General features: G+C 41.2%; 2 protein-coding genes across 2 annotated transcripts in view; one reads left to right on the plus strand and one right to left on the minus strand.

The window, feature by feature from the left end:
• lrrc2 (leucine rich repeat containing 2) overlaps positions 1-12,067 on the minus strand; it is a 148,010-nt gene extending 135,943 nt beyond the window's left edge. Inside the window, exon 1 of the mRNA XM_056464221.1 lies at positions 12,049-12,067. The gene's annotated coding sequence lies outside the window, so the exon portion shown is untranslated. The remainder of the gene's footprint in view (positions 1-12,048) is intronic.
• The window catches only part of slc12a2l (solute carrier family 12 member 2-like), a 39,610-nt gene continuing 17,355 nt past the window's right edge, over positions 4,143-26,397 (plus strand). The window contains exons 1-17 of the mRNA XM_056464228.1: positions 4,143-5,108; positions 8,510-8,632; positions 11,219-11,294; positions 11,433-11,528; positions 12,271-12,410; positions 12,536-12,646; positions 13,462-13,570; positions 13,654-13,781; positions 14,256-14,340; positions 16,983-17,134; positions 19,051-19,158; positions 19,634-19,757; positions 21,920-22,021; positions 23,216-23,371; positions 23,548-23,647; positions 23,742-23,853; positions 26,234-26,374. Coding sequence (XP_056320203.1) covers positions 4,692-5,108; positions 8,510-8,632; positions 11,219-11,294; positions 11,433-11,528; positions 12,271-12,410; positions 12,536-12,646; positions 13,462-13,570; positions 13,654-13,781; positions 14,256-14,340; positions 16,983-17,134; positions 19,051-19,158; positions 19,634-19,757; positions 21,920-22,021; positions 23,216-23,371; positions 23,548-23,647; positions 23,742-23,853; positions 26,234-26,374 — 2,280 coding nt within the window. The 5' untranslated portion in view covers positions 4,143-4,691. The remainder of the gene's footprint in view (positions 5,109-8,509; positions 8,633-11,218; positions 11,295-11,432; positions 11,529-12,270; positions 12,411-12,535; positions 12,647-13,461; positions 13,571-13,653; positions 13,782-14,255; positions 14,341-16,982; positions 17,135-19,050; positions 19,159-19,633; positions 19,758-21,919; positions 22,022-23,215; positions 23,372-23,547; positions 23,648-23,741; positions 23,854-26,233; positions 26,375-26,397) is intronic.

A 26,397-nucleotide genomic window follows, 5' to 3' on the forward strand; every position in this document is an offset into this window, starting at 1 on the left:
ATACCAAACATAAATATAGTGCTACAAGATACATCATATTAAAAGCTTGGACATTCTGTGTGAAAATGTGAATGATTTGCTCTGATCAGAAGGTAACTTAAGGGTCAAGAAGGGGGGCTTGAGGTGAAAGGAGAAGGGTGAACTTACTCACATTCCCCCATGTTTGCATTGTCAACAGTGATTTGACTAGAACAGTTGAACAGCTGATTTCCTGATCTTCTTCTCAGATCAGAAAGTCTATTGTTGTATTGCATAGCAATTCTTACGGTCTTGTCTTATGAAATTCCTCCTTATAGAATGAGCCTTACAGAATGAAAAGAACTTATTTGTCACTATACAAGTAAAACTACTGAGCCGACACACAGCAGTCAGAGATAAATGCTCATTTTAGAAGACAATATCAAATGGCATTTGGAGGTTTTTGCATCTAAACTCTTCAAATGTTCATCATTGACACTTTTCAGATTAGTTTTTCTGGTTATCCTTTATTAATTCATATAAATATATATTTTTAAACTGATAAGAGGAAGATATCTTATATGAAACAGTGATGTGCTCAAAACCTGCCGGAACTACTTTATCTGTGCGTTTGCATATATGGAAATAATTAAACGCCTTAGAATGCTCATCAGCCAATCAGAATCAAGCATTCAGCACACTAGTATAAGTTTACACTGTCTGACTGTTTAACCGTCAGAATAACTGATCTCAGAGCTGGAGATGATCATGAAGAAAATTATCTGACTGAACACTTTAAATAATGAAGTCTGTCTTATATTTGGCTGTGTGTTACTGTAACTGTATTACTGTACTGTAATTCATTTGCTGGAGCCCTTTAGAAATGTACAATACTCAGGAAAACTCTATTTCTGACATTTACAATCAATAAAGATTGTATGGTTTATGAGCGTTGGGTTTGGGTGTTATTTTTCAGTGTTCTAATAATAATTACTTACATTAATATAGCGCTTATCTGGCCCCTCAAAGCGCTTTACACATTGGGGGGAATCTCCTCATCCACCACCACTGAGCACAGCATCCACCTGGATGACGCCACGGCAGCCATTTTGCGACTGACCGCACACGAGCTGATTGGTGGAGAGGAGACAGAATGATGAAGCCAATTATGATATGGGGATGGTTAGGAGGCCGAGATGGGCAAATTTGGAACCCCCTACTCTTTTTCAAAGGACATCCTATGATTTTTAATGAGCACAGAGAGTCAGGAGCTCGGTTTAACATCTCATCTAAAAGATGGCGCTGACTGAGCAGTATAGAGTCCCCTTCACTATACTGGGGCATTTAGACCCACACAGACCGCAGGTTGGGCGCCCCCTGCTGGCCTCACTAACACCACTTACGGCAGCAACCTAGCTTTCGCATGAGGTCTCCCATCCAGGTACTCACCAGGTGCAGCCCTGCGGCTTCAGTGTGCGACCATGTGAGAGTTGCAGAGAGCTAGCTGCCGGCTGGTTCGGCTTCTGTCAGGTTTGAACATCTTATTTATCTTCTCTTAATGTCTCTTTATAGTAACATTCATTAATCAAGATTTTAATTGGCATTGACCTGTTCTAAAGGTTTATTTCAGAGAAACGAGTTTGTGCTAAACAATAACAGATGATTGCTGTCAGTGCAAGTATAATCATCTTAAATCTTTAAATTAAATTATTATTTCTGAACCCACTGGCAGACATTTGTTCCTGCTTAGTTTTGATTACTGATATAATAATTAAAAATGATAGATATATAATTTTTATATCTATTTTATATATTTTTTTCCAGTTTTAGTTAATTTATAGGCAACTAATTAATACAGAGATGCTTATTTTAATTGTATGTTGTTTTGTTTGTCCAGTTAATTGTTCATAATTCTGACCTGTTATTTTCAGTGCAGTTTCAGTATTTGGATGTATTTTTAGAAATGTGCATTTGACTGTAAAAATAAATCCAATCGAACTAAATTAAATCTGATGAAATTCAATATTTTCAGCCATTTCTCTTCTCCAGGTAAATGTACCTGGACTTAAGAATATTTATATATTTTAATTGAAAAAAAATACAATAGAATGTTGTTGTTTTTAGATGTTGTTATTATTTTTTGACCTCGCTGGCAGATATTAGATTACTTAAGAATTAAAACAAAGCAGTTTTTGTTCATTCATAGGCAAATACTTCATATGAAATTCAATTTATTTATTCATTCATTTTCTTTTCGGCTTAGTCCCTTCATTAATCCGGGGTCGCCACAGCGGAATGAACCGCCAACTTATCCAGCACATGTTTTACACAGCAGATGCCCTTCCAGCCACAACCCATCTCTGAGAAACATCCATACACACTCATTCACACACATACACTAGAGACAATTTAGCCTACCCAATTCACTTGTACCACATGTGTTTGGACTGTGGGGGAAACCAGAGTGCTCGGAGGAAACCCATGCGAACACAGAGAGAACATGCAAACTCCACACAGAAACACCAACTGACCCAGCCGGGACTCGAACCAAGTTATTGTAAAACAGCGTTTTGTTCTGAAGACAGTCGGGGAAAAAATCAGCTCAAAGGGCTAATAATCTTGACATTAAAATGGGTAATAAACTGCTTTTATTCTAGCTGAAATAAAACAAATAAGACTTTCTCCAGAAGAACAAATATTAGAGGAAATACTGTGAGAAATTCCTGAATCTGTTCAACATCATTTGGGAAATATTTGAGAAAGAAAAGAAAAGAAAAAAAAATCAAAGGGCAGCAAATAATTCTGACTTCAACTGTATCCGGTGATGTGACACTGACAACAAAGGTGTGGATCCACATAGAGGTCGGGCAAACAGTGGTCAATACAGGGGCATAGAGATGTATGAGGGCAATCCTGAGTCGTAGTCAAATTAACAGGCAGATGGTCACAAGGCAGGCAGCAAACAGGATTAAACAAATAAACGAGGCAAAGACCAAAAACACGGCAAAGGTAGACAAAGGAACGGCATTGTAATGTCACTAAAGCAGATAACATGACTCAGCCATGAGTGTCTCAAAGTCAGCTGTATGTGTGTGTAATCAGTACTTGAGCAGCATCAGCTGTGTGTATGCAGTCAGTCAGGATCTGGAACCGGTTGTGTGAGTGGATCATGACTGGTTCTTGTAGTCCATTCACCAGCAGATTTGTAATTCATGTGAATGTGAGTGTTTACCAGCGACCTCTGGTGGTTAGATCGCTGATGATCATGACAATATATATATATATATATATAGTTTATTTTTTCAGTTTTAGTTAATTTATAGGCAACTAATTTACATACAGTTTGATGTTGTTCAATTATTATTTGATTTAATTTTTTATTCTTAATTGTATGTTTACTTGTTTGTTTTTACAGTGAATTATTCATATTTCTGACCTGTTATAAATTGCATTTTCAGTTTCTGGGTGAGTTTTAGAATAGTCCAGTTTGTATTTGACAAAAAAATAAATATATAAATAAATAAATAAATAAATAAATAAATAAATAAATAAATAAATAAATAAATCTGCCAACAGGGTAAACAAAATAATTTTCTACTGTATCAAGAGGAAAAACAAGATCTTTTACTCACCCCATTGGCAGATTATTCAGCTTGTTTTAAGGAAAATCTCTCTTAATTTTTACTCATTGTTTCTTAAAAGAAGACAATATGTGTTTCTTGTCAAGAAAACGCTCTGTGATTTAAGAATGTTTTGATATTAGGACTAAAAACAAGATTAAAAAGCTGATTAAACAGTAAGAAAAGTAGTTTTGTAGTAAACATGGATTATAATAAAGAGTCCTGTTGCCTTTATTTGCTCCCTTTATTAAAGCTGATAGTGAGTGTAACTAATACCACCCCAAACTGCACGTATAGATGCATTATAATGAGGATAATACAGAAACACAATGTTCCTTTGAGGCTGAAGTGTGTGTGTTTCAGCTCTCAAAGAGTGTGTTGTGTTCAATGCAAATGCGCCGAATGTCATCTCTCCTCCACACACTGCTATTGTTCCTCTGAGACACACAAATACTCCACATAAATCACTTGTACTGCTACTTAACCTGTTTAGCTCAAAGTCAGCTTTCTTTAATCACTTTATTTAATTATTATTATATATTTTTTTGCATTTATGATATTCCCTTAATTTAATGCATTGGAAGTTTGGTCTACGTGTGGATTTTTTTGTGGATTTTGTGATTCTGAAGTGTTTCGTGTTTATTTGCGGTGGTGAATTGCATTATGGGATGTTGATCTCTGCTCTGTTCACTTCTGATGTTGTAAATTCAACTCTACAGTTTAACAAAGTGACTTGTATTGATTTTTCAGTGGTTTGAAATAATATCTAGAGAAATCCGTCAGTAAAATAACAGAAAATGCACTACTCCCCACTTAGAAATCTAACTTAAGTCACAATAGCCCCATTTTTGATTCGGTGGAGGCAAAGGGCTGCCATAAAAACTGATCTGCGCGTAATCGCGTAATTACGCACGGTGACGCGCGCGAGAATATCAATGAAAATATTTAATTTCAAACTTATTCGAGCCACTTTTTTTCCAACAAAAGATAAAGTTACGCTGAACAGTCGGTCACGTGTGCTCTCCGACAATACCGGGCGGTGTCCTCCGGTGTCCCCCTGACGGACCGCGCGTCTCCATCATCTCCATCATCATCTCCAGCGGCTCCTCCATCATGTCAGATCAGCCTTCCTCTCCTTCGTCCGGCCACAAACCCGCCCTCCGCCCGTCTGGCTCCGGGGCTTCTCAGAGCCGCTTCCAGGTGGACCCAGTGGCTGATTCCGGCGCTCCTAAAACCAGCGAGGAGCCGAAGAGCCGGTCCCGGGTGGTGAACTTTTGGAGCCCGTCTGACGGCGCTGCTGACCCTGGGCTGAACGGAGATACAGTGCGCAGCGAGGCCAGCCTACACTCGTCCACCGGCGGACTGTCGCATTTCTCGGACACGCACTCCAGCACTTACTACCTGCGCACCTTCGGGCACAACACCATCGATGCGGTGCCCAACATCGAGTTCTACCGGCAGACGGAGGCTCCTCTTGGGGAGAAACTTCTGCGGCCCTCGCTGGCGGAGCTTCATGATGAGCTGGACAAGGTCAGACCACTGCTGATTACTCCTGATTCTGTCGGGTTTATACAGTAACTTTAATTAACACTCCAAAATTGCTTTATTTTCTTAGAGTTTTAGTCTTGTTTCTAGTCCAAAGTCTATTTTGCACATCGAGTTTTTGTCTTTGTTCTAGGACAAATCAAGGTGATTTTACTCAGCAAAAATGCTTTATTTTCTCCGAGTTTTAGTCTTGTGTCTAGTCCAAATGTCTAAATCATGAAGCATTTTCCATACAGGTAAAATTATTTTGTTTTCAGAAATAATAAGTCAAAGTTAAGCAAAGTTAAAACAAGTAATAAACTTATTTTGGTCACTTTTACGATAAGGTCTCATTAGTTAGTGTATTTATTTAGTCACATCAACTAATAATGAGCAAAACTTGTCCAGCATTTATTAATAAATATAGTTCAACATTTACTAATGCCTTATTAAAATACACATGACTATTATGCACTGTGCGCTATCATGAACTAATAATGAACATGTTAGTAATTACATTAACTAATTCAGCATTATATACACACAATCACCGGCCACTTTATTAGGTACTTTATTGCTAGTACCGGATCGGACCCCGTTTTACCTTCAGAACTGTCTCAATCCTTGGTATCGTAGATTTAACAAGCTACTGGAAATATTCCTCAGAGATTTTGCTCCATATTGACATGATAGCATCACGCAGTTGCTGCAGATTTGTCGGCTGCACATCCATGATGCCAATCTCCCGTTCCACCACATCCCAAAGGTGCTCTATTGGATTGAGCTCTGGGGACTGTGGAGGCCATTTGAATACTGTGAACTCATTGTCATGTTCAAGAAACCAGTCTGAGATGATTGGAGCTTTATGACATGGTGCGTTATCCTGCTGGAAGTAGCCATCAGAAGATGGAGACACTGTGCTCATAAAGGGATGGACATGGTCAGCAACAATACTCAGGTAGGCTGTGGTGTTGACACCATGCTCAATCGGTACTAATGGACCCAAAGAAAATCTCCCCCACACCATTACACCACCACCACCAGCCTGAACCGCTGATGCAAGGCAGGATGGATCCATGCTTTCATGTTGTTGAGGCCAAATTCTGACCCGAGCATCCGAATGTGTCAGCAGAAATGGAGACTCATCAGACCAGGCAACGTTTCTCCAATCTTCTATTGTCCAGTTTTGGTGAGCCTGTGTGAATTGTAGCCTCAGTTTCCTGTTCTTAGCTGACAGGAGTGGCACCCGGTGTGGTCTTCTGCTGCTGTAGCCCATCTGCCTCAAGGTTGGACGTGTTGTGTGTTCAGAGATGCTCTTCTGCAGACCTCTGTTGTAACGAGTGCTTATTTGAGTTACTGTTGCCTTTCTATCAGCTGGAACCAGTCTGGCCATTCTCCTCTGACCTCTGGCATCAACAAGGCATTTGCGCCCACAGAACTGCCGCTCACTGGATATTTCCTCTTTGTCGGAGCATTCTCTGTAAACCCTAGAGATGGTTGTGCGTGAAAATCCCAGTAGATCAGCAGTTTCTGAAATACTCAGAGCAGCCCGTCTGGCAGCCACAACCATGCCACGTTCAGCGTCTCTTAAATCCCCTTTCCTCCCCATTCTGATGCTCGCTTTGACCTGCAGCAGATCGTCTTGACCATGTCTACATGCCTAAATGCAGTGAGCTGCTGCCATGTGATTGGCTGATTAGAAGCATTAGACAGGTGTACCTAATAAAGTGGCCGGTATGTGTACATTCACATTATATTCATTATAAAGTAGCTAGGTAGCGACTTTAAAGGTTGTGAGATTAAAGATTTCAATAATGAATACTTTTAAAAGCAGCTTTATCCAGCACTGAACATCACACACACATCAGGACAGGTGTGTTTGCACATGTTTCTGGCTGAACAGCACTCCTCGTCTCTTCTATAAATAAGTTCACTAGACAGCAGGTCATTTGTTTAAGATGTAAAGTTTACAGTTATTGACTAAAGTGAACAACAGATGAGGAAATCCTCTGAGCTGCAGAGCTGTGATCTGTGCTGAAGTGCTGATCCGCTGCTGTTTATTATTTTACATCTCCGTCATCTTTTACTGCGGTACTCACTCTCATCGGCTCACACTGAGATGTGTTTCAGCAGCTCATGTGTGTGTTTCTTTTGCTCTCTATGTTAAATGATTGTTTGGGTGTCTTCTGATGTCTCACACACACACACACAGACACACACACACACACACACACACACACACACACACACACACACACACACACACACAGAGTTGTCCTCAGACAATAGTGTCTCTCACACACGCCTCCATGTAGCACCATGAGCGAGCTCTGCGTCACAGTGCAGCGTGACCCGCTCCGTCAAAGAGCCAGTGTCCACTACAAACACACACACACACACACACACACACACCACTACACACATCACAATGTCCACAACACACACACACACACACACACACCACTACACACACAAACCACAGTGTCCACAACACACACACACCACTACACACACAAACCACACTGTCCACAACACACACACACACACACCACTACACACACAAACCACACTGTCCACAACACACACACACCACTACACACACAAACCACACTGTCCACAACACACACACATAACTACACACACAAACCACAGTGTCCACAACACACACACACACACACACACACACACACACACACCACAGTGTCTACAACACACACACACACACACACGCGCACACACACACACACACACACACACCACTACACACATTACAATGTCCACAATACACACACACACACCACTACACACACAAACCACAGTGTCCACAACACACACACACACACATACACACACACACACACCACTGTGTCCACAACACACACACACCACTACACACACACACCACTGTGTCCACAACACACACACACCACAGTGTCCACAACACACACACACACACACACACACACACACACACGCACACACACACACACACACACACACACACACACACACACACACACACACACTACTACTACTACACACACAAACCACAGTGTCACCACAAACCACAATACAGACACTACACATAAGCACCACAGTGTACGCAACACCACTACACACGCATCATACACAATACACACACTACAGACACACCACAACACAACTTAACCACACACAGCACTAATCCAGTATCCACAACACACACTACACACACACAAACACTACAGTGTCCACAACACCACACCACAACATACACACTACACACACCACAGTGTCCTCAACACCATTACACCCAAACTACAAGATCTGTTGTACTAATGCTGCTGTTGTGTGTGTGTGTGTGTGTGTGTGTGTGTGTGTGTGTGTGTGTGTGTGTGTGTGTGTGTGTGTGTGTGTGTGTGTGTCAGGAGCCGTTTGAGGAGGGTTTCCCCAGCGCTGAGGAGCTGACGGCCGCTGAGATCCTCACACCTAAAGAACTGTCTGACTCTAAAGGAGGAACGGTCAAATTCGGCTGGGTTAAAGGAGTGCTGGTCAGTCTGAGCACACACACACACACACACACACACACACACACACACACACACACACACACACACATACACACACACGCACACACACACACACACATACACACACAGTCAAACAGTTGTAAGAAGAGATACAGCTGGTGCCAGAGGTTAACAACAGTTATATATTATTGATTCATTTACTCATTCATTCATTCATTCATTCGTTTTCTTTTCGGCTCAGTCCCTTTATTAATCAGGGGTCGCCACAGCGGAATGAACCGCCAACTATTCCAGCATATGTTTTATGCAGCTCATGCCCTTCCAGTCACAAACCAACACTGGGAAATACCCATACACACTCATACACACACACACACACACACACACACACACACACACACACACACACACACACACTACAATTTAGCTATACCACAAGTGTTCGGACTGTGGGGGAAAGATGCAAAGCAACACCAACTGACCCAGCTGGGACTTGAACCAGCGTCCTTCTTGCTGTGAGCCGATTATGCTATCCACTGTGCCACCGTGCCGCCTCTATTAAATGACTCATTAACTGTATTTTATTAATATTTAATTAATACACCCCAACCCTAAATCCAACAGTCTCAGTAATGTTCATTCATTCATTCATTTTCTTTTCAGCTTAGTCCCTTTATTAATCCGGGGTCACCACAACGGAATGAACCGCCAACTTATCCAGCACATGTTTACTGTTTACGCAGCAGATGCCTTTCCAGCCACAACCCATCTCTGGGAAACATCCATACACACTCATTCACACATACACACATACACTCATACACTACAGACAATTTGGCCAACCCAATTTACCTGTACCACATGTCTTTGGACTGTGGGGGAGGAAACCCGGAGGAAACCCACGTGAACGCAGGGAGAACATGCAAACTCCACACAGAAACACCAACTGAGCCGAGGCTCGAACCAGCGACCTTCTTGCTGTGAGGCGACAGCATTACCTACTGCACCACTGCGTCGCACCCCACAGTAATGTAAAAAGAGTTATTATACAGAGAATTATTCACATTACTTATTACAACCCCAAATCAGGAAAAGCTGCATAGCACCACAGTTATGGAATTCCCTGGTGTTAGATATGGACTCTATCTCCAATTTTAAACCCCAGGTTAAAACCTTTCTGTTCAGGACTGCTTTTAATGACTTTCTGGATTAATAGTATGTTTTATTACTCTTCTGTCTTGTTTTATAATGTGCCTGTGATATACTGTAAGGTGTCCTTGAGGGCTCTGAAAGGCGCCTGTAAATAAAAGGTATTATTATTATCTTTATTGTTACATTTTGCGCACCAAAATGCACTACACACTCTCTATTGGGGACAGGTCGGGACTGCAGGCAGGCCAGTCCTGTACCTGCATCCTCTTCCTCCTCTGCAGCAGGACTCTGTAATGTGTGCTGAATGTGGTTCTGCATTGTCTTGTTGAACTCTGCATGTGCGTCCCTGGAGAAGAAGGCAGCCTATTGAGCTCCAGAATCTCTCTGTACTGTTCAGCATTAATGGAGCATCACAGAAGAGCAGGTTACCTTTGCCAAGGGCACTGACACAACCCCAGACCATCACAGATTCTGGCTTTTGGACTTGTTGCTGGAAACAGTCTGGATGATCCTTTTCTTCTCTGGTCAAGCACACGGCGTCCATTTCTCCCCAAAAACACCGGAAATACTGATTCATCTGAGCACAGTACACGTTTCTACTGTGTGATGGTCCATCCCAGATGCCTCAGCTCAGAGAAGTCGCTTCTGGACACTGTTAACATAGGGCTTCCTTTTGCCACAGTACAGTTTTGACTGGCGTTTGTGGATGTGACTCTGTATTGTGGTGCTTGACAAAGGTTTAACGCAGTAGTCCTGAGCCCATGTGCTGATCTGGCTTATAGATAGATGAGGATTCTTGATGCAGCGCCCCCTAAGGGATCGGAGATCACACTTGTTCAGCTTAGGCTTGCGCTCTCGTCCTTTACGCACTGAAACTCCTCCAGATTCCTTCAATAGTTAATGATGTTCTGCACTGTTGAAGGTGAAATATCCACATGATTTCAGTGGTTTCAATAATTCTCTCTTGTATTTGTGGTCAAACTGGCGATCCTCGGCCCATCTCTGCTCCTAAAGGACTAGACCTTTACTGATGCTGCTTCATAATCACAGTCACCTGTGGACATCACCTGTGTCACATCACATCATTATTCAGCAGTTCACCTGATCACTGCCCTAAACTGCTCCTGGCACTGTTTCTGGCCTGTGCTGCAGCTCTGAATGACAGGAGAGGATGGAGATTTACACATGAAGTAAAGCTGAGCAGACACAACAGCAAATATTTGTGTTCATATCATCTGCAATCAAACACAATCACTGCTTTCTGTTTTTATTTGCCTTTTCCATCCTGTCTCCTGTGATTTGGGGTTGTATATTACCCAATAATTGTCTTTTACTGACACCAACTCTTCCCCCAACCCTCACAGTAACATGTAAATATGAATTATTGTTGTACAGTGTCATAAAAATGATGCAATATTGATCTGTGCACATATGTTCAAATCACTGTGTGTCCAGATACGATGCATGCTGAACATCTGGGGGGTGATGCTGTTCATCCGCATGTCATGGATTGTGGGTCAAGCAGGCATTGGTATGTTACACACACACTACTACACACAATATCACGACACACACCACATGTATGTTGTGTATATTAACTAATCAACTAACCAGGTTTAGGCTGAGCTGCTGATCCTGTTTGTGTGTGTGTGTGAATGTGTGTGTGCAGCTCTGTCCTGTGGCATCATCCTCATGGCTATAGTCGTGACGACCATCACTGGACTCTCCACGTCTGCGATCGCCACCAATGGATTTGTGCGCGGAGGTCAGTGTGGACGTTTATTAACATTTATTATGAACGTTTAGGTTTCTGGAACTGTGCTCATATGTTAGGAAATAAGAGTTAAATGTAAAAAGTAAATTAATCATGTGTGTAAAAGATCTTATTGATGATGGAAATGATCCTCATTTCAGTTTGTTCTGTAGTGAAGCATCTGTGTGTGTGTGTGTGTGTGCCTTTGATATTTTTTTTGTGTTTGATATTTGTGTGTGTGTGTGTGTATGTTTGATATATGAGTGTGTGTATGTTTGAAATGTGTGTGTGTGTGTGTGTGTGTTTGATATTTTTTTTGTGTTTGATATTTGTGTGTGTGTGTGTATGTTTGATATATGAGTGTGTGTATGTTTGAAATGTGTGTGTGTGTGTGTGCCTTTGATATTTTTTGTGTTTAATATTTGTGTGTGTGTGTGCGTGCGTGCGTGTGTGTGTGTGTGTGTGTGTGTGTTTGATATATGAGTGCGTGTATGGTGTGTGTGTGTGTCTGTCTGTTTGATATTTGTGTTTGATGTATGTGTGTGTGTGTGTGTGTGTGTGTGTGTGTGTGTGTGTGTGTGTGTGTGTGTGTGTGTGTGTGTGTGTGTGTGTGTGTGTGTGTGTGTATGTTTGATATTTGTGTTCGATATTCGTGTGTGTGTGTGTGTGTGTGTGTGTGTGTGTATGTTTGATATTTGTTTGTGTTCGATATTCATGTGTGTGTGTGTGTGTGTGTGTGTGCGTTATACTGCAGGTGGAGCATATTACCTGATCTCCAGGAGTTTGGGTCCAGAGTTTGGAGGATCCATCGGTCTGATCTTTGCCTTCGCTAATGCCGTGGCTGTGGCCATGTATGTGGTGGGCTTTGCAGAAACTGTTGTTGAACTTCTGGATGTGAGTATGATGATGATGATCTACAGATAGTGATGATGATGATGTTCTACACACACACACACACACACACACTGTCGTGTATGATCATCTAGACTCAGTACTGGTGTTTTGTGTGTGTTGAGCAGAGTATCGACGCTCTGATGACAGATGAGATCAACGACATCAGGATTGTGGGAACGCTGACGGTCATTTTACTGCTGGGAATCTCAGTCGCTGGGATGGAGTGGGAGGCCAAGGTCAGAATATTCCAGAACATAAGTACTATTGTAGATTATAGTAAATACTGTAGTGTTTTTGAACTACATTTCTGTAAAGTACCTTAGTTATTCTACTGTGGTGATTCTACAGTTGCTATGGTAACACAAAGTATATAGTAATTGATCTGATGTGGTGATTCTACAGTTGCTATGGTAACACCGCCTATAGTAATTGATCTGTTGTGGTGATTCTTCAGTTGCCATGGTAACACAACAACAATAGCAATTGATCTGCTGTGGTGATTCTACAGTTGCTATGGTAACACAACTATAGTAATTGATCTGTTGTGGTGATTCTACAGTTGCTATGGTAACACAACTATAGCAATTGATCTGTTGTGGTGATTCTACAGTTGCTATGGTAACATCATCTATAGTAATCAATCTGTTGTGCTGATTTTACAGTTGCTATGGTAACACAACAACTACAGTAATTGATCTAATGTGGTGATTCTACAGTTGCTATGGTAACACAACAACTACAGTAATCGATTTGTGGTGGTTATTCTACAGTTGCTATGGTAACACAACAACTATAGTAATTGATCTGTTGTGGTGATTCTACAGTTGCTATGGTAACACAACAACTATAGTAACTGATCTGTTGTGGTGATTCTACAGTTGCTATGGTAACACAACAACTATAGTAATTGACCTGTTGTGGTGATTTTACAGTTGCTATGGTAACACAACAACTATAGTAATATAATCAAACGACCCAATGCTGTAGTTATGGTATGTGTTCTCCTCTGATACTGTGTTTATTGGTCACTGATGCTCTGATGGTCCTACAGGCTCAGATTGTGTTACTGGTGATTCTTCTGGCAGCCATTGTCAACTATTTCATCGGCTCCTTCATTCCCATGAAGTCAAAGGAGTCCAGGGGTTTCTTCGGTTATAGCGGTGAGCCGTCTGCACTCTTCAGCACTGATGAACACTGATGAATAAAGCTGACGTCTTCATCCCTGTGTTTGTGCTTCTGAAAGCTGCCATAATGATGGAGAACATGGGTCCAGATTTCAGAGAGGAGGAAACCTTCTTCTCAGTCTTCGCCATCTTCTTTCCGGCGGCGACAGGAATCCTGGCTGGAGCAAACATATCTGGAGATCTGGCGGTGAGTTCTGCTCAATAACCTCATCATAAACAAAGCTTTAGAAGCAGTGTTTTCACTGTGATGAACACAGGATTTTGAACACCAATGTAGGTTTCTCAAACAAACCTTTAATGTGCATTAATGCACCCTGATGTCAAAATGAAATCAAATTTACACCGACGTCAAAAAAACACATCAAAATTCCTAAATGATTTGTTGTCAATACCCTGACATCTACACAGAAAAAAAACAATGCAAAGATATAGATAAAGCACTTTATTGTCAGACACATCTGAATTTTTCTTGCTATCTGTGTTGACAATGATCAACATTACGCTTCAATCAACAACTCACACAAAATTATTATGATATTAAAAAGTTTTTATTAATAGGTCCTCTTTGAAAGCTTTTAGTGTGTCCATGAACGTAAACTACATGTATGTGCGTTATGTCAATAATATGTCAGTAATGTCTGTCAGTATCTCGTCTCTCCAGGATCCTCAGTCTGCGATTCCCAAAGGAACTCTTCTGGCCATCCTCATTACCGGAGTGGTCTACATTGCCGTCGCCATCTCCAATGGTAAAACTCCTCTCATTTCCTTTTAGGGTTTACTGGTTCAGATCTGATCTGATAGACATAAACACTAGATATTGCATATGGTCCCTGAGCATGCGTCAATAGCGCCGCAACATTTCTAGAATGCTCCCGGGACAAATGTCATTCAGCCGCACTAGTCAAGACTAAAGCCAATGTGAAGATGTTGTGATACTTTAGCGCTGTGTAGGAATTCAGTAACGAGCAAACAAAGAAAACAAAGCACAAAAGCAGAACATTCATAGGTAAGATTTCGTTATTTATGATTTTGTATGTTACGAACTTTTGTGCTCAGCAAATAACGTTACTGATGATAGTCTTACTGCACTGACCTTAAGGCAAAGCAGCACCAACTTGCTCTAAATACTTGGCTTATACTAGTTTTGTTTAATAAAATCAGCAAACAATGTAAATGATATGATAACAAGACACTGATGCTAATAAACTTGTATTATTGTCTGCTAAGTGAATTAACGGCTAGTTTTTGAAGTAACTTGTGAGGGTGCCTGATAACATAACAGTGCCTGCACCTCAACGTGCAGACTGTCCACCGTTAATTATTAAGGATTACATGTTATATTTAGATGAGAAAGTTGGATGTGCACATTGAGACGCAGAGATATTGATGGTTCAGATGAGTCGTTCATAATGTCGTTCAGATTCATTCACAAACGAATCACTCCCTCTGTTAGAACGAGAAGTGAAAGCAGGAGAGGGGAGGGGTGTTTCAGGACACGGATTAGATCAAATTAAACAGGGAGGGAGGATAATACATTTCCATGCACACAAACATACACTCTTTGTCGGCAATGCCCATGCAGTCACTTATCCATCAATATAAATATGTGATGTAAAATTATATTTTTCCTAATTTAAATAAATACTTGCATACTGACCAGCGTGAAAACTCCCGATCATAGATTTATGTTTATATGTGTATATAGCATCACTCCGAATGGCCAGTCCTCCACTGCACCTTGGTCCCACAATGATTTCAAAGGAGCGCTACCCTGTACTAAAATGGCGGCTCTGTTAGCACAACAGCATAGGTGATATCTAATGTATATATCTATGATTCCAGATCAGCAGATATACTCCATAGACTGTAAAATATATGGACGGAGTATCCGTGACATCACCCATAGGTTTCTGAAGAGCGCAAATGAAGCTACAAGTAGCCGCGGCCAACCATCGCCATTTTGTTCGCGTGCATCGCACCCACGGCGGGATACCAAACAAGAGCAAAGAGGCGGAGAGTGAGCAGAGCTACAGACACCTGCTGGCCTTTTGCTTGGACCTGGCAGACAGACTTTACTGTGGGAGAAACGCTTGATACTTTATTACCTGCGACTCGTTTGTGTTCTGACCACATGTGCTTGGCTGTACACTATATCAATAAAGTGTTTAGACTTTTAAAAACACTGTAGTAATACATTGAGCCACTAAACATTGTTCTTATGATGTTTTTCTACAGGACTAAAACGCGAATTACTTCCAAATACTTCAAATATAGAGTGTGTTAGTAAATGCAAGACTATTGATGAACTCCAGCATAACACTGTATGATAACGCTTCAGATGACTGTTCTAGAGCCTACAGCTAACCAATCGGTCAGATTCTAGAGGGCATTACAGCTCTAAAGAACATTATAAATGATCTTAAATAAAACAAATACATTTATAGAGATGGCATATAAGTATATAATTTCACTCACCAGGGAAATGGAGGCCACGTGAATGGTTTGTGAGCACAATTAAGTGCACACAGCATCCCATATCATCTGATAATTGTAGGAAATAATCCCAAAATGCAATTGACTGTGTAAAGAAACATTAACCAACACAAAATTGCGATGAATATGCCGAGCTCAGCGGCTAATTAGCTGTAATCAGCTCAGGTGACGAGACAGCGAGCACCGAGACCTAGCTGTCACTCAAGAGGCCACGCCCCTTAATTATGCAGACTTAATATAACTTAATAAAACAAAACGGATGAGTTATAAAAAAATTCACCCCCCTCACAGTTGTCATGAAGGTTAATCATGGCTACCAAAGCCATCTGTTGTACCAGGCTGTAAGCAAGTTTTTAGCAGCTGTAAAAACGGCAAATTTCCCATTGCAGTCAGAAATGACCTGGACTTCCTGGAGCCGGCCCCCCCAAGGCGAGTCGATGAATTGCAGTTTTAGTTACTTCCGTATTGGCTTCCCGAGGGAGGGCGGGAGGTTGCCGCTTGATATACTCTAAGTTAAGATGCCATTTTTTCATACAGAGTTAGATTGATCTGCCTTCTCCAAGTATGCTCCATATGTATGGAATGAGATCCAAGATATACAACATACGGACTCTGTACCATCTATCGCTATATTTAAAATCATTTTAAAGCCTGTCTATTTAGAACAGTGCCCATGCTGTAATAGTTGATTCTGTTTATATTATTTTTGTGTATGTCTGTGTTGTGATATGTATTTTTCTCTAACTATGTCCTATGTTGCCTGTCTTGGATTCACGGGTAGAAGAGATATTGTCTCTCAATGGGACTGTCCTGGTTAAATAAGTACATAAAAGACATCTCCTCCTGAAGGATGACTGGTTGAGAGCTGGTCCGATGTGTTGTGTGTGTGTTTCAGGCTCCTGTATCGTGCGGGACGCCACCGGTGATGATAATGACACTGTTCTGGGCTCTCTGGAGAACTGCACTGACGCCGCCTGCTCTCTGGGATACGACTTCTCCATCTGCAGAGAGGGCGGATGCAAATACGGCCTGCAGAACGATTTCCAGGTGAGTGTGTTTGTGCTTGCGTGCGTGCGTGTCGTGTGTGTGTGTATGTGTGTGTGATCTGAAACTACTGCGATAATGAAGATGATGATGATTGTAATGTAGATTATGGTGATTATTATAGTGATGAAGATTATTGTGGTGATGTAGATGTTGATGATGATGATGCTGATGAAGATGTTGATGATGATGATAATGATGAAGATAGTGATTGCGATGATGATGATTTTAGTGATGATGATGAGGTTAATAATGAAGATGGTTATGATGAAGATAGTTATTGTGATGATGATGATGATGATGAAGATAGTGATTGTGATGAAGGTGATGATTTCAGTGATAATGATGAAAAAGAAGATGATGATTGTTATGATGATGAAGATGATGATGATGGAAATGATGATGATAGTGATTGTGATGATGATTATAGTGATAATGTGGATGATGAAGATGATGATAGTAATTATGATAAGGATGATAGTGATTATGATAATGATGATAGTGATTGTGATGATGATGAAGATGATGATAATGAAGATGAAAGTGATTGTAATGATGAAGAAGATGATGATCGTGATTATGATGATGAAGATGATGAAGATGATGATGATGAAGATGATAGTGATTGTGATGATGCTGATGATGATTATGATGATGAAGATAGTGATTGTGATGAAGAAGATGAATATAGTAATGATGATGAAGATGATGATTGTGATGATGATGATGATGAAGATAGTGATGATGTAGATGATAGTGGTAGTGATTATGATGATGATGATGATGGTGATGATGAAGATAGTGATTGTGATGATGAAGATGATGATAATAATTATGATGATGATGATGATGATTGTGATGAAGATGATGATGATGGTGATTATGATAATGATTATGATAGTGATTATGATGATGATGATGATCATAGTGATTGTGATGGAAGATGATGATTATGGTGATGATGAAAAAGAAGATGATGATTGTGATGTTGATGATGATGGTGATGATGAAGATAGTGAATGTGATGATGATGATGATGATGAAGATGATGATAGTAATTATGATGATGATGATGATGATGATGTTGATGATGATGATGAAGATAGTGATTGTGATGATGATGATGATGAAGATGATGATAGTAATTATGATGATGATGATGATGATGATGATGATGATGATGGTGATGATGATGATAATGATTATGATGATGAATATAATGTTGATAGTGATTGTGATGATGATGATGAAGATAGTGATTGTGATGAAGATGATGACTATAGTGATGATGAAAAAGAATATGATGATTGTGATGATGATAGTGATGATAATGATTATGATTATGAAGATGATGATGATAGTGATTGTGATGAAGATAATGATTATAGTGATAATGATGAAATAGAAGATGATGATTGTTATGATGATGTTGATGATGGTGGTGATGATGAAGATAGTGATGATGAAGATGATAGTGGTAGTGATTATGATGATGATAGTGATTGTGATGATGATGAAGATGGTGATTGTGATGATGATTATAGTGATGATGTTGATGATGAAGATGATGATAGTATTTATGATGATGATGAAGATGGTGATGATGAAGATGGTGACGATGATGAAGGTAGTAATGATGAAGATGATGATGATAGTTATTGTGATGATGATGAAGATGGTGACGATGATAATGATGATAGTAATTATGATGATGATTGTGATGATTATGAAGCTGGTGATGATGATAGGGATGATGATGATGATGATGATGATGATGATGATGATGATGATCATGATTATGATGATGATTATGATGATGATGAAGTTGGTGATGATGATAGTAATTATGATGATGATGAAGATGATGATGATGATTGTGATGATGGTGATTATAGTGATGGTGATTATCTGTTTGTCAGGTGATGAGTCTGGTATCTGGGTTTGGGCCGCTCATCACCGCTGGAATCTTCTCCGCTACGCTCTCTTCTGCTCTGGCGTCTCTGGTCAGCGCTCCTAAAGTCTTCCAGGTCAGCCAACATAACCACGATGCACACATTTGCACATTACTCACAATATTTATTATTTGTAATATATTTTTAGAATATTGGAGAATGCAGTATGGCTTAGGGTTATTATAAGGCCTCAAATTATTCAAATGCTATTTTTATTGAAAACTGAAGTACACCACTGTGATGTTAGATGTGTTAAGTGGATTTATAAATAAAGGTCTTTGGTCAAGATGCTAGTGTATCTGCTGATTCTTAAATATGTGGATTATTTCATATTATTTAAGAATCAGAAGCAGGATGGATGGACTCAGAATCAGTGTCTTTGCAGATATCCGCTGTCATAAACTCTTCACATGTACAGATTAAATGCAGTGCGTGTGAACTGACTGCCACACTCATTAATGATGATTCCCATGGTCACATGATTGTGTTCTTTATGTGTTGTGTTGTGTTGTATTGTGTTGATGATGGGTATGTTTCTTGGGTTCTGTAGGCTTTGTGTAAAGATAAAATCTACCCAGGAATCCATCTGTTTGCTAAAGGATACGGCAAGAACAAAGAGCCGCTGCGAGCGTACGTGCTGACCTTCGTCATCGGCCTGGCCTTCATTCTGATTGGTGGGTAATGTGTGTGTAAACATGATAATCATGCTAGGAACATGCTAGTCATTCTAGCAAAACACGCTAACTATGCTAGCAACATGGCAGTTATACTAGCAACATGCTAATCATTCTAGAAACATGATAAGCATGTTAACAACATGCCATTAAAATGTTTATTATACTAACAACATGCTAATCATGATAGAAATGTGTTAATCATGCTAGTAAAATGCTTATTATGCTAGCAAATGCTAATCATGCTAGAATCATGCTAACATCGTAGTAACATGCAAATCATTCTAGTAACAATGACATATTAATAATATTAGCAAAACAGAAACATGATAATCATGCTAGCAACATGGTAGTTATGCTAGCACCATTGTAGTAACATTCTAATCATTCTAGAAACATGGTTATCATGCTAGGGACATAGTAGCCATGCTAGCAACATGGTAGCGACATGCTAATCTTTCAAAGAGACATTCTAGCAACATGCTAGTTAAATGCTAATCATGCTAACAACATGCTAGTTAATCACGCTAACATTGTAGTAACATGCTAATCATATTAACAACACGTGCTGCTAGTGACATGCTAATCATAACAACATGATAGTGACATTCTAATCATCCTGAAAACATGCTAATAACCACTCAGAACACAACTTGCTAACAACTGGATAGCAACCACTTAAAGGCTGATTTATACTTCTGTGTGGAGTGATCGGCGTGGCCCATGGCGCCAGCCTTGCGTGTAGTCGTGCATTTATACTTCTGTGTGCTGTTTGTGTTGCTGTTTTTTTTGTTCCTCTGTGTCGAGTTTCTTCGTGAGTGTTTTGTTGTTTCTAAACGCTACAATTAGCCAAAACTCGCTCATTCAGAGGCGGGAGCCAGGACATGCAGCAACTTTAATCAGAAGATAAACACAAGACAAAAGTGTCCATCAGGAGCTCCTTCATGGGACTCCATCGGGCTGGCGTGGCTCCTGGCACGGCCCACACTCGTCACTGCTACCTCACCGTTCAGCCACGGCGAGGGCTATGCGACCACGTGAAGGCTTTCCCCAGAGCATACGCGTGCACTTGACGCAGATGTATACACTGCATAGCAGTGCCATGCTCAGACTCTTCGATGGGCAGGTGCTCATTCATGCTGCGTGGGGGGGATATGACAGTTGCGGAAATCACGCTAATTGGGGGGGGCACAGGAATCACCCTAAGTGGGTGGGGGGACGTGACAGTCCCTAAAATCACGCTAAGTGGGTGGGGCGACATGACAGTCACTAAAATCACGCTAAGTGGGGGGGATGTGAGGGTTGCGGAAATCACGCTAAGTGGGGGGGATGTGAGGGTTGCGGAAATCACGCTAAGTGGGGGGAGGGAGTGACGGTCGCGGAGATCACGCTAAGTGGGGGGGGCACAAGAATCACGCTAAGTGGGGGGAGGGGGGTGACAGTCGCGGAAATCACGCTAAGTGTGTGGGGGGGATGACAGTCGTGGAAATCATGCTAAGTGGGGGGGCACAGGAATCACGCTAAGTGGGGGGAGGGGGTGACGGTCGCGGAAATCACACTAAGTGGGGGGGGGGCACAGGAATCACGCTAAGTGGGAGTAGGGGGTGACGGTCGCGGAAATCACGCTTAGTGTGTGTGGGGGGGGGGGGTGACGGTCGCATGAAGCACGCTTGGGCATGGACGCGTTGGAGGGAGAGGGAGGGGGTACAGGCTGAGAGGGGCACTTCAGCCTATGAGGGCAGGGGGACAGTGGCTCTAACCACCGGGCCACCACCCTGTGCATGGCCCTGCTGCATAGCAACGTCCTAAGAACTGCCTAGCATCCACTCAATTCATCCTAGCTAGGCCTTCTCAAGACAGCGTGAAAATGTCTTGAAATGTAGATCTACACTGCACAATAATTGAGTTTACATTTACATTTAGTCATTTAGTCATTTAGCAGACGCTTTTATCCAAAGCGACTTACAAATGAAGACAAGGAAGCAATTTACACAACTATAAGAGCAGCAGTGAACAAGCGCTATAGACAAGTTTCAGGTGTGTTCAGTTTCTTGTCCAGATATCTAAAAATGCTTCTTTTTAGATGTTTAGACTAGAAGCAAGACAATTTTAGCATTGTATTTTGATCTGATCCCTCTTAAACTGACCTCTTGTGATTGCAGCGGAGTTAAACATCATCGCCCCCATCATCTCCAACTTCTTCTTGGCTTCTTACGCTCTGATCAACTTCTCCGTCTTCCACGCCTCGCTGGCCAACTCTCCAGGCCAGTGTTTGTTTTTACTTTACCACTGCACTTAAGTACATATGTTAAGTGTCTAAAGTCAAAATTATTCATCCTCCTGTGAATTTGTTTTCTTTTCTAATATTTCCCAAATGATGATGAACAGATTCAGGAATTTCTCACAGTATTTCCTATAATATTTTTTCTTCTGGAGAAAGTCTTATTTGTTTTATTTCAGCTAGAATAAAAGCAGTTTTTAATAGTTTTAAAGGCAATTTAAGTCTATATTATTAGCCCTGTTAAGCAATATTGCCTAATTAACCTAATTAACCTAGTTAAGCCTTTAATGCAAATTTTTAATCAGCCAATCACATGGCATCAGCTCACTGCATTTAGGCATGTAGACATGGTCAAGACGATCTGCTGCAGCTCAAACTGAGCATCAGAATGGAGAAGAAAGGGGATTTCAGAGACTTTGAACGTGGCATGGTTGTTGCTGCCAGACGGGCTGGTCTGAGTATTTCAGAAACTGCTGATCTACTGGGATTTTCACGCACAACCATCTCTAGGGTTTACAGAGAATGGTCCGACAAAGAGGAAATATCCAGTGAGCGGCAGTTCTGTGGGCGCAAATGCCTTGTTGATGCCAGAGGTCAGAGGAGAATGGCCAGACTGGTTCCAGCTGATAGAAAGGCAACAGTAACTCAAATAAGCACTCGTTACAACCGAGGTCTGCAGAAGAGCATCTCTGAACACACAACACGTCCAACCTTGAGGAGGATGGGCTACAGCAGCAGAAGACCACATCGGGTGCCGCTCCTGTCAGCTAAGAACAGGAAACTGAGGCTACAATTCACACAGGCTCACCAAAACTGGACAATAGAAGATTGGAGAAACGTTGCCTGGTCTGATGAGTCTCCATTTCTGCTGACACATTCAGATGCTCTGCTCACAATTTGGCCTCAACAACATGAAAGCATGGATCCATCCTGCCTTGTATCAGCGGTTCAGGCTGCTGGTGGTGGTGTAATGGTGTGGGGGATGTTTTCTTGGCACACTTTGGGTTCATCAGTACCAATTGAGCATTATGCCAATTGAGCAAAGGGGGTCCAACCCGGTACTAGTAAGGTGTACCTAATAAAGTGGCCGGTGAGTGTATGTGTATATATATATACACACAAGACTAGTCTGATGAGTGTTGTTGATCATGTCTGGTTCTGCTGTGTTTCTGCTCAGGATGGAGACCCAGCTTTAAATACTACAATAAGTGGGTTTCTCTGGCCGGAGCTGTGCTGTGCTGTGCCGTGATGTTCGTCATCAACTGGTGGGCTGCGCTTCTGACCAACGGCATCGTGCTGGCGCTCTATATATACGTCAGCTACAAGAAACCAGGTCAGTTCGCTCATCATGTGTTCATATAATGTTCATGCTGTACACCACTGCTTAACCTCTCTGATTCTGACTGAAATGTAGTGATAATGTGATGCTTTGGCCTGATAATTATTGTGAAAAGTAAAGTGTGTGTGTGTGTGTGTGTGTGTGTGTGTGCTTGTGCATATGTGTGTCAGATGTGAACTGGGGCTCATCCACACAGGCTCTGATGTATAATCAGGCTCTGACACACAGTCTGCATCTCACCGGCGTGGAGGATCACATCAAGAACTTCAGGTCACGCAGACACTCATTCAGAACTATTCAGACGTACAGCTGAAGACAGAATCATTCTCCTGATGATGGATGATCTTCCTCTTCTTCTCCGCAGGCCTCAGTGTCTCCTCATGTGTGGATATCCAAACTCCAGACCGGCGCTGCTCTACCTCACACACACCTTCACTAAAGACATGGGTCTGATGATCTGTGGACACGTCAGGACTGTACGTCTCACCCACACACACGCACACACACACACACACACACACACACACACACACACACACATACACACACACAAGCACTGGCAAGAACTCACTTCATTTTCACCCATTCATTAATTTTCATTCGGTTAGTCCCTTATTTATCAGAGGTTGCCACAGCAGAATGAACCGCCAACTCATCCAGCATATGTTTTACACGGCGGATGCCATTCCAGCCACAACCCAGTACTAGGAAACACCCATACACACTCATTCACACACACACACACACACACACACACACACACACACACACACACACACACACACACACACACACACACTACGGCTAATTTAGTTGATCAGTTCCCCTATAGCGCATGTGTTTGGACTGTGGGGGAAACCGGAGCACCTGGAGGAAACCCACGCCAACACGGGGAGAACATGCAAACTCCACACAGAAACACCAACAGGCTTGAACCAGCGACCTTCTTGCTGTGAGGTGATTGTGCTACCCACTGCGCCACCGTGATGCCTAAAACACTCTAATATAAATAATTATAATAATTATTAATATTATTAATTGTAATAGTAAAGCAATGATTGGAGAAAGAATTTCATTTGAAACTACATACAATAAGAAAACAGTTGAAATATAATATTAATAAATATTTCACCATTGTTTTACATTTAATAAATGCCGTCTTGATGAACAGAATCATTTACTTAATATAACATAATAAATCAAACACTGACCCAAAGCTTTAGACCGGTAGTGTGTGTACAGTGGTGACTTGAGGACTAAAATAATGATTGACAGAGGGAAACCTGATATCTGCATCCAGACACACGACACATGATGCATTGTGTAAAAAAGAAACCTCTGAAATGCATTAACATATTGAGTATTTGACATTTAGTTTATTTATTTATTTATTTATTTGACATGGACATCAAAATTACACTGGACAACCAAATGCATTTGTTTAAGTGTTTTAGCATACTTGCTAATTCTCAACACCTGTCCACAGGAGGCTTGACCAAATGGACAAAATGGAACTATAATAAATACATATAAACAGCATCATAATTCATTACATAAAATAACTGAAGCAAAAGCAAAGGCGACATGATCCAACAAACTAACAGTAGACTGTTTATGCAAACACTGCTGTTTTGTTTTTTTAAGTACACTACTAAAAATATTTGTACAACTTTCTGATTTTAAGCTAACAGGTAAATCATCCCACAGTTTGGCTCCCTTTAGAGAAGACAGATTGACCAAATGAGGTCTTACACTTTGGCACTAGACAGTCACCATTAGCAGTTCCCCGTGTGACTCTGTGAGAGGTCTGATGCCGACTGATTAGATCAGAAAACAGCATTAGTACATGATTATTTAAACATTTAAAAACCAATTTAAGATCATTAAATTTAATAAAACTCAAAACTAAAAAAGTTATGTTTACATAAAACTTCACAATGATGCCATCGCATAGGCGTCAAGTCCATCATTTGAACTGCTTGTTTATATATTGAGTTAATAGGCTTCAATGCAGTTAAAGAAGCGTGTGACCACGATGTAATGCAATACGTCAAGTGAGCGAATATCATTGTGTGCATGTATAATTCTGCAGTATGATCTGTTAAAAACCTTCTAATAAAACAAAAAGAGTTTAGACTTGGCTTAACTTTCTTACTCATATTTTTAACATGACTATCACATTTTAAATTAATGTCTAGAGTTATGCCAAGATAATTAAATTCATTCACTTCTTTAATAACTTTATTTTTAAGCTTAGCAACTCAAAATTTGATTTGGTTATTTGCTATTTGGCCAGCTCAGTGGTGTCACACTGTGGCCTCACAGCAAGAAGGTTGCTGGTTTGAGTCCCGGCTGGGTCAGTTGGTGTTTCTGTGTGGAGTTTGCATGTTCTCCCCGTGTTGGTGTGGGTTTCCTCTGGGTGCTCCGGTTTCTCCCACAGTCCAAACACATGCGCTATAGGGGAATTGATCAACTAAACTGGCCATAGTGTTTGAGTGTGTGTGTGTGTGTGTGTGTGTGTGTGTGTGTGTATGGGTGTTTCCCAGTGATGGGTTGCATCTGGAAGGGCATCCGCTGTGTAAAACATAAGGAATAGTTGGTGGTTCATTCCGCTGTGGCAACCCCTGATGAATAAAGGGCTGAATGAAAATGAGTTGATGAATCCTTGTTGTTTTGATGTGTATCGACTGCATTTACTAATAGAACACTCACTGTCATCATTATAAGTCATCAAAATAAGCTGTTGTTTACATTTGAAAGCCTTTATGATCAAATCTCCAGCGTTGTAGTCCTGTTCTCCCGTCATTTTTACACATGCACACAGTAAAGTCTGCTGTTGTGGTGTGTTTTTGTCAGGGTTACCGGCGGCCCAACTATAAGGAGATGCTGAATGAGCAGGTCCGCTATCAGCGCTGGCTCCTGAAGATGAGAATCAAAGCCTTCTACAGCCCAGTGTGTGCAGACGACCCGAGACAAGGAGCACAGTACCTGCTGCAGGTCAGACACACACACACACACAC

Source organism: Danio aesculapii, chromosome 8 (genome assembly GCF_903798145.1).
Source record: "Danio aesculapii chromosome 8, fDanAes4.1, whole genome shotgun sequence".
Lineage (NCBI taxonomy): Eukaryota > Metazoa > Chordata > Actinopteri > Cypriniformes > Danionidae > Danio > Danio aesculapii.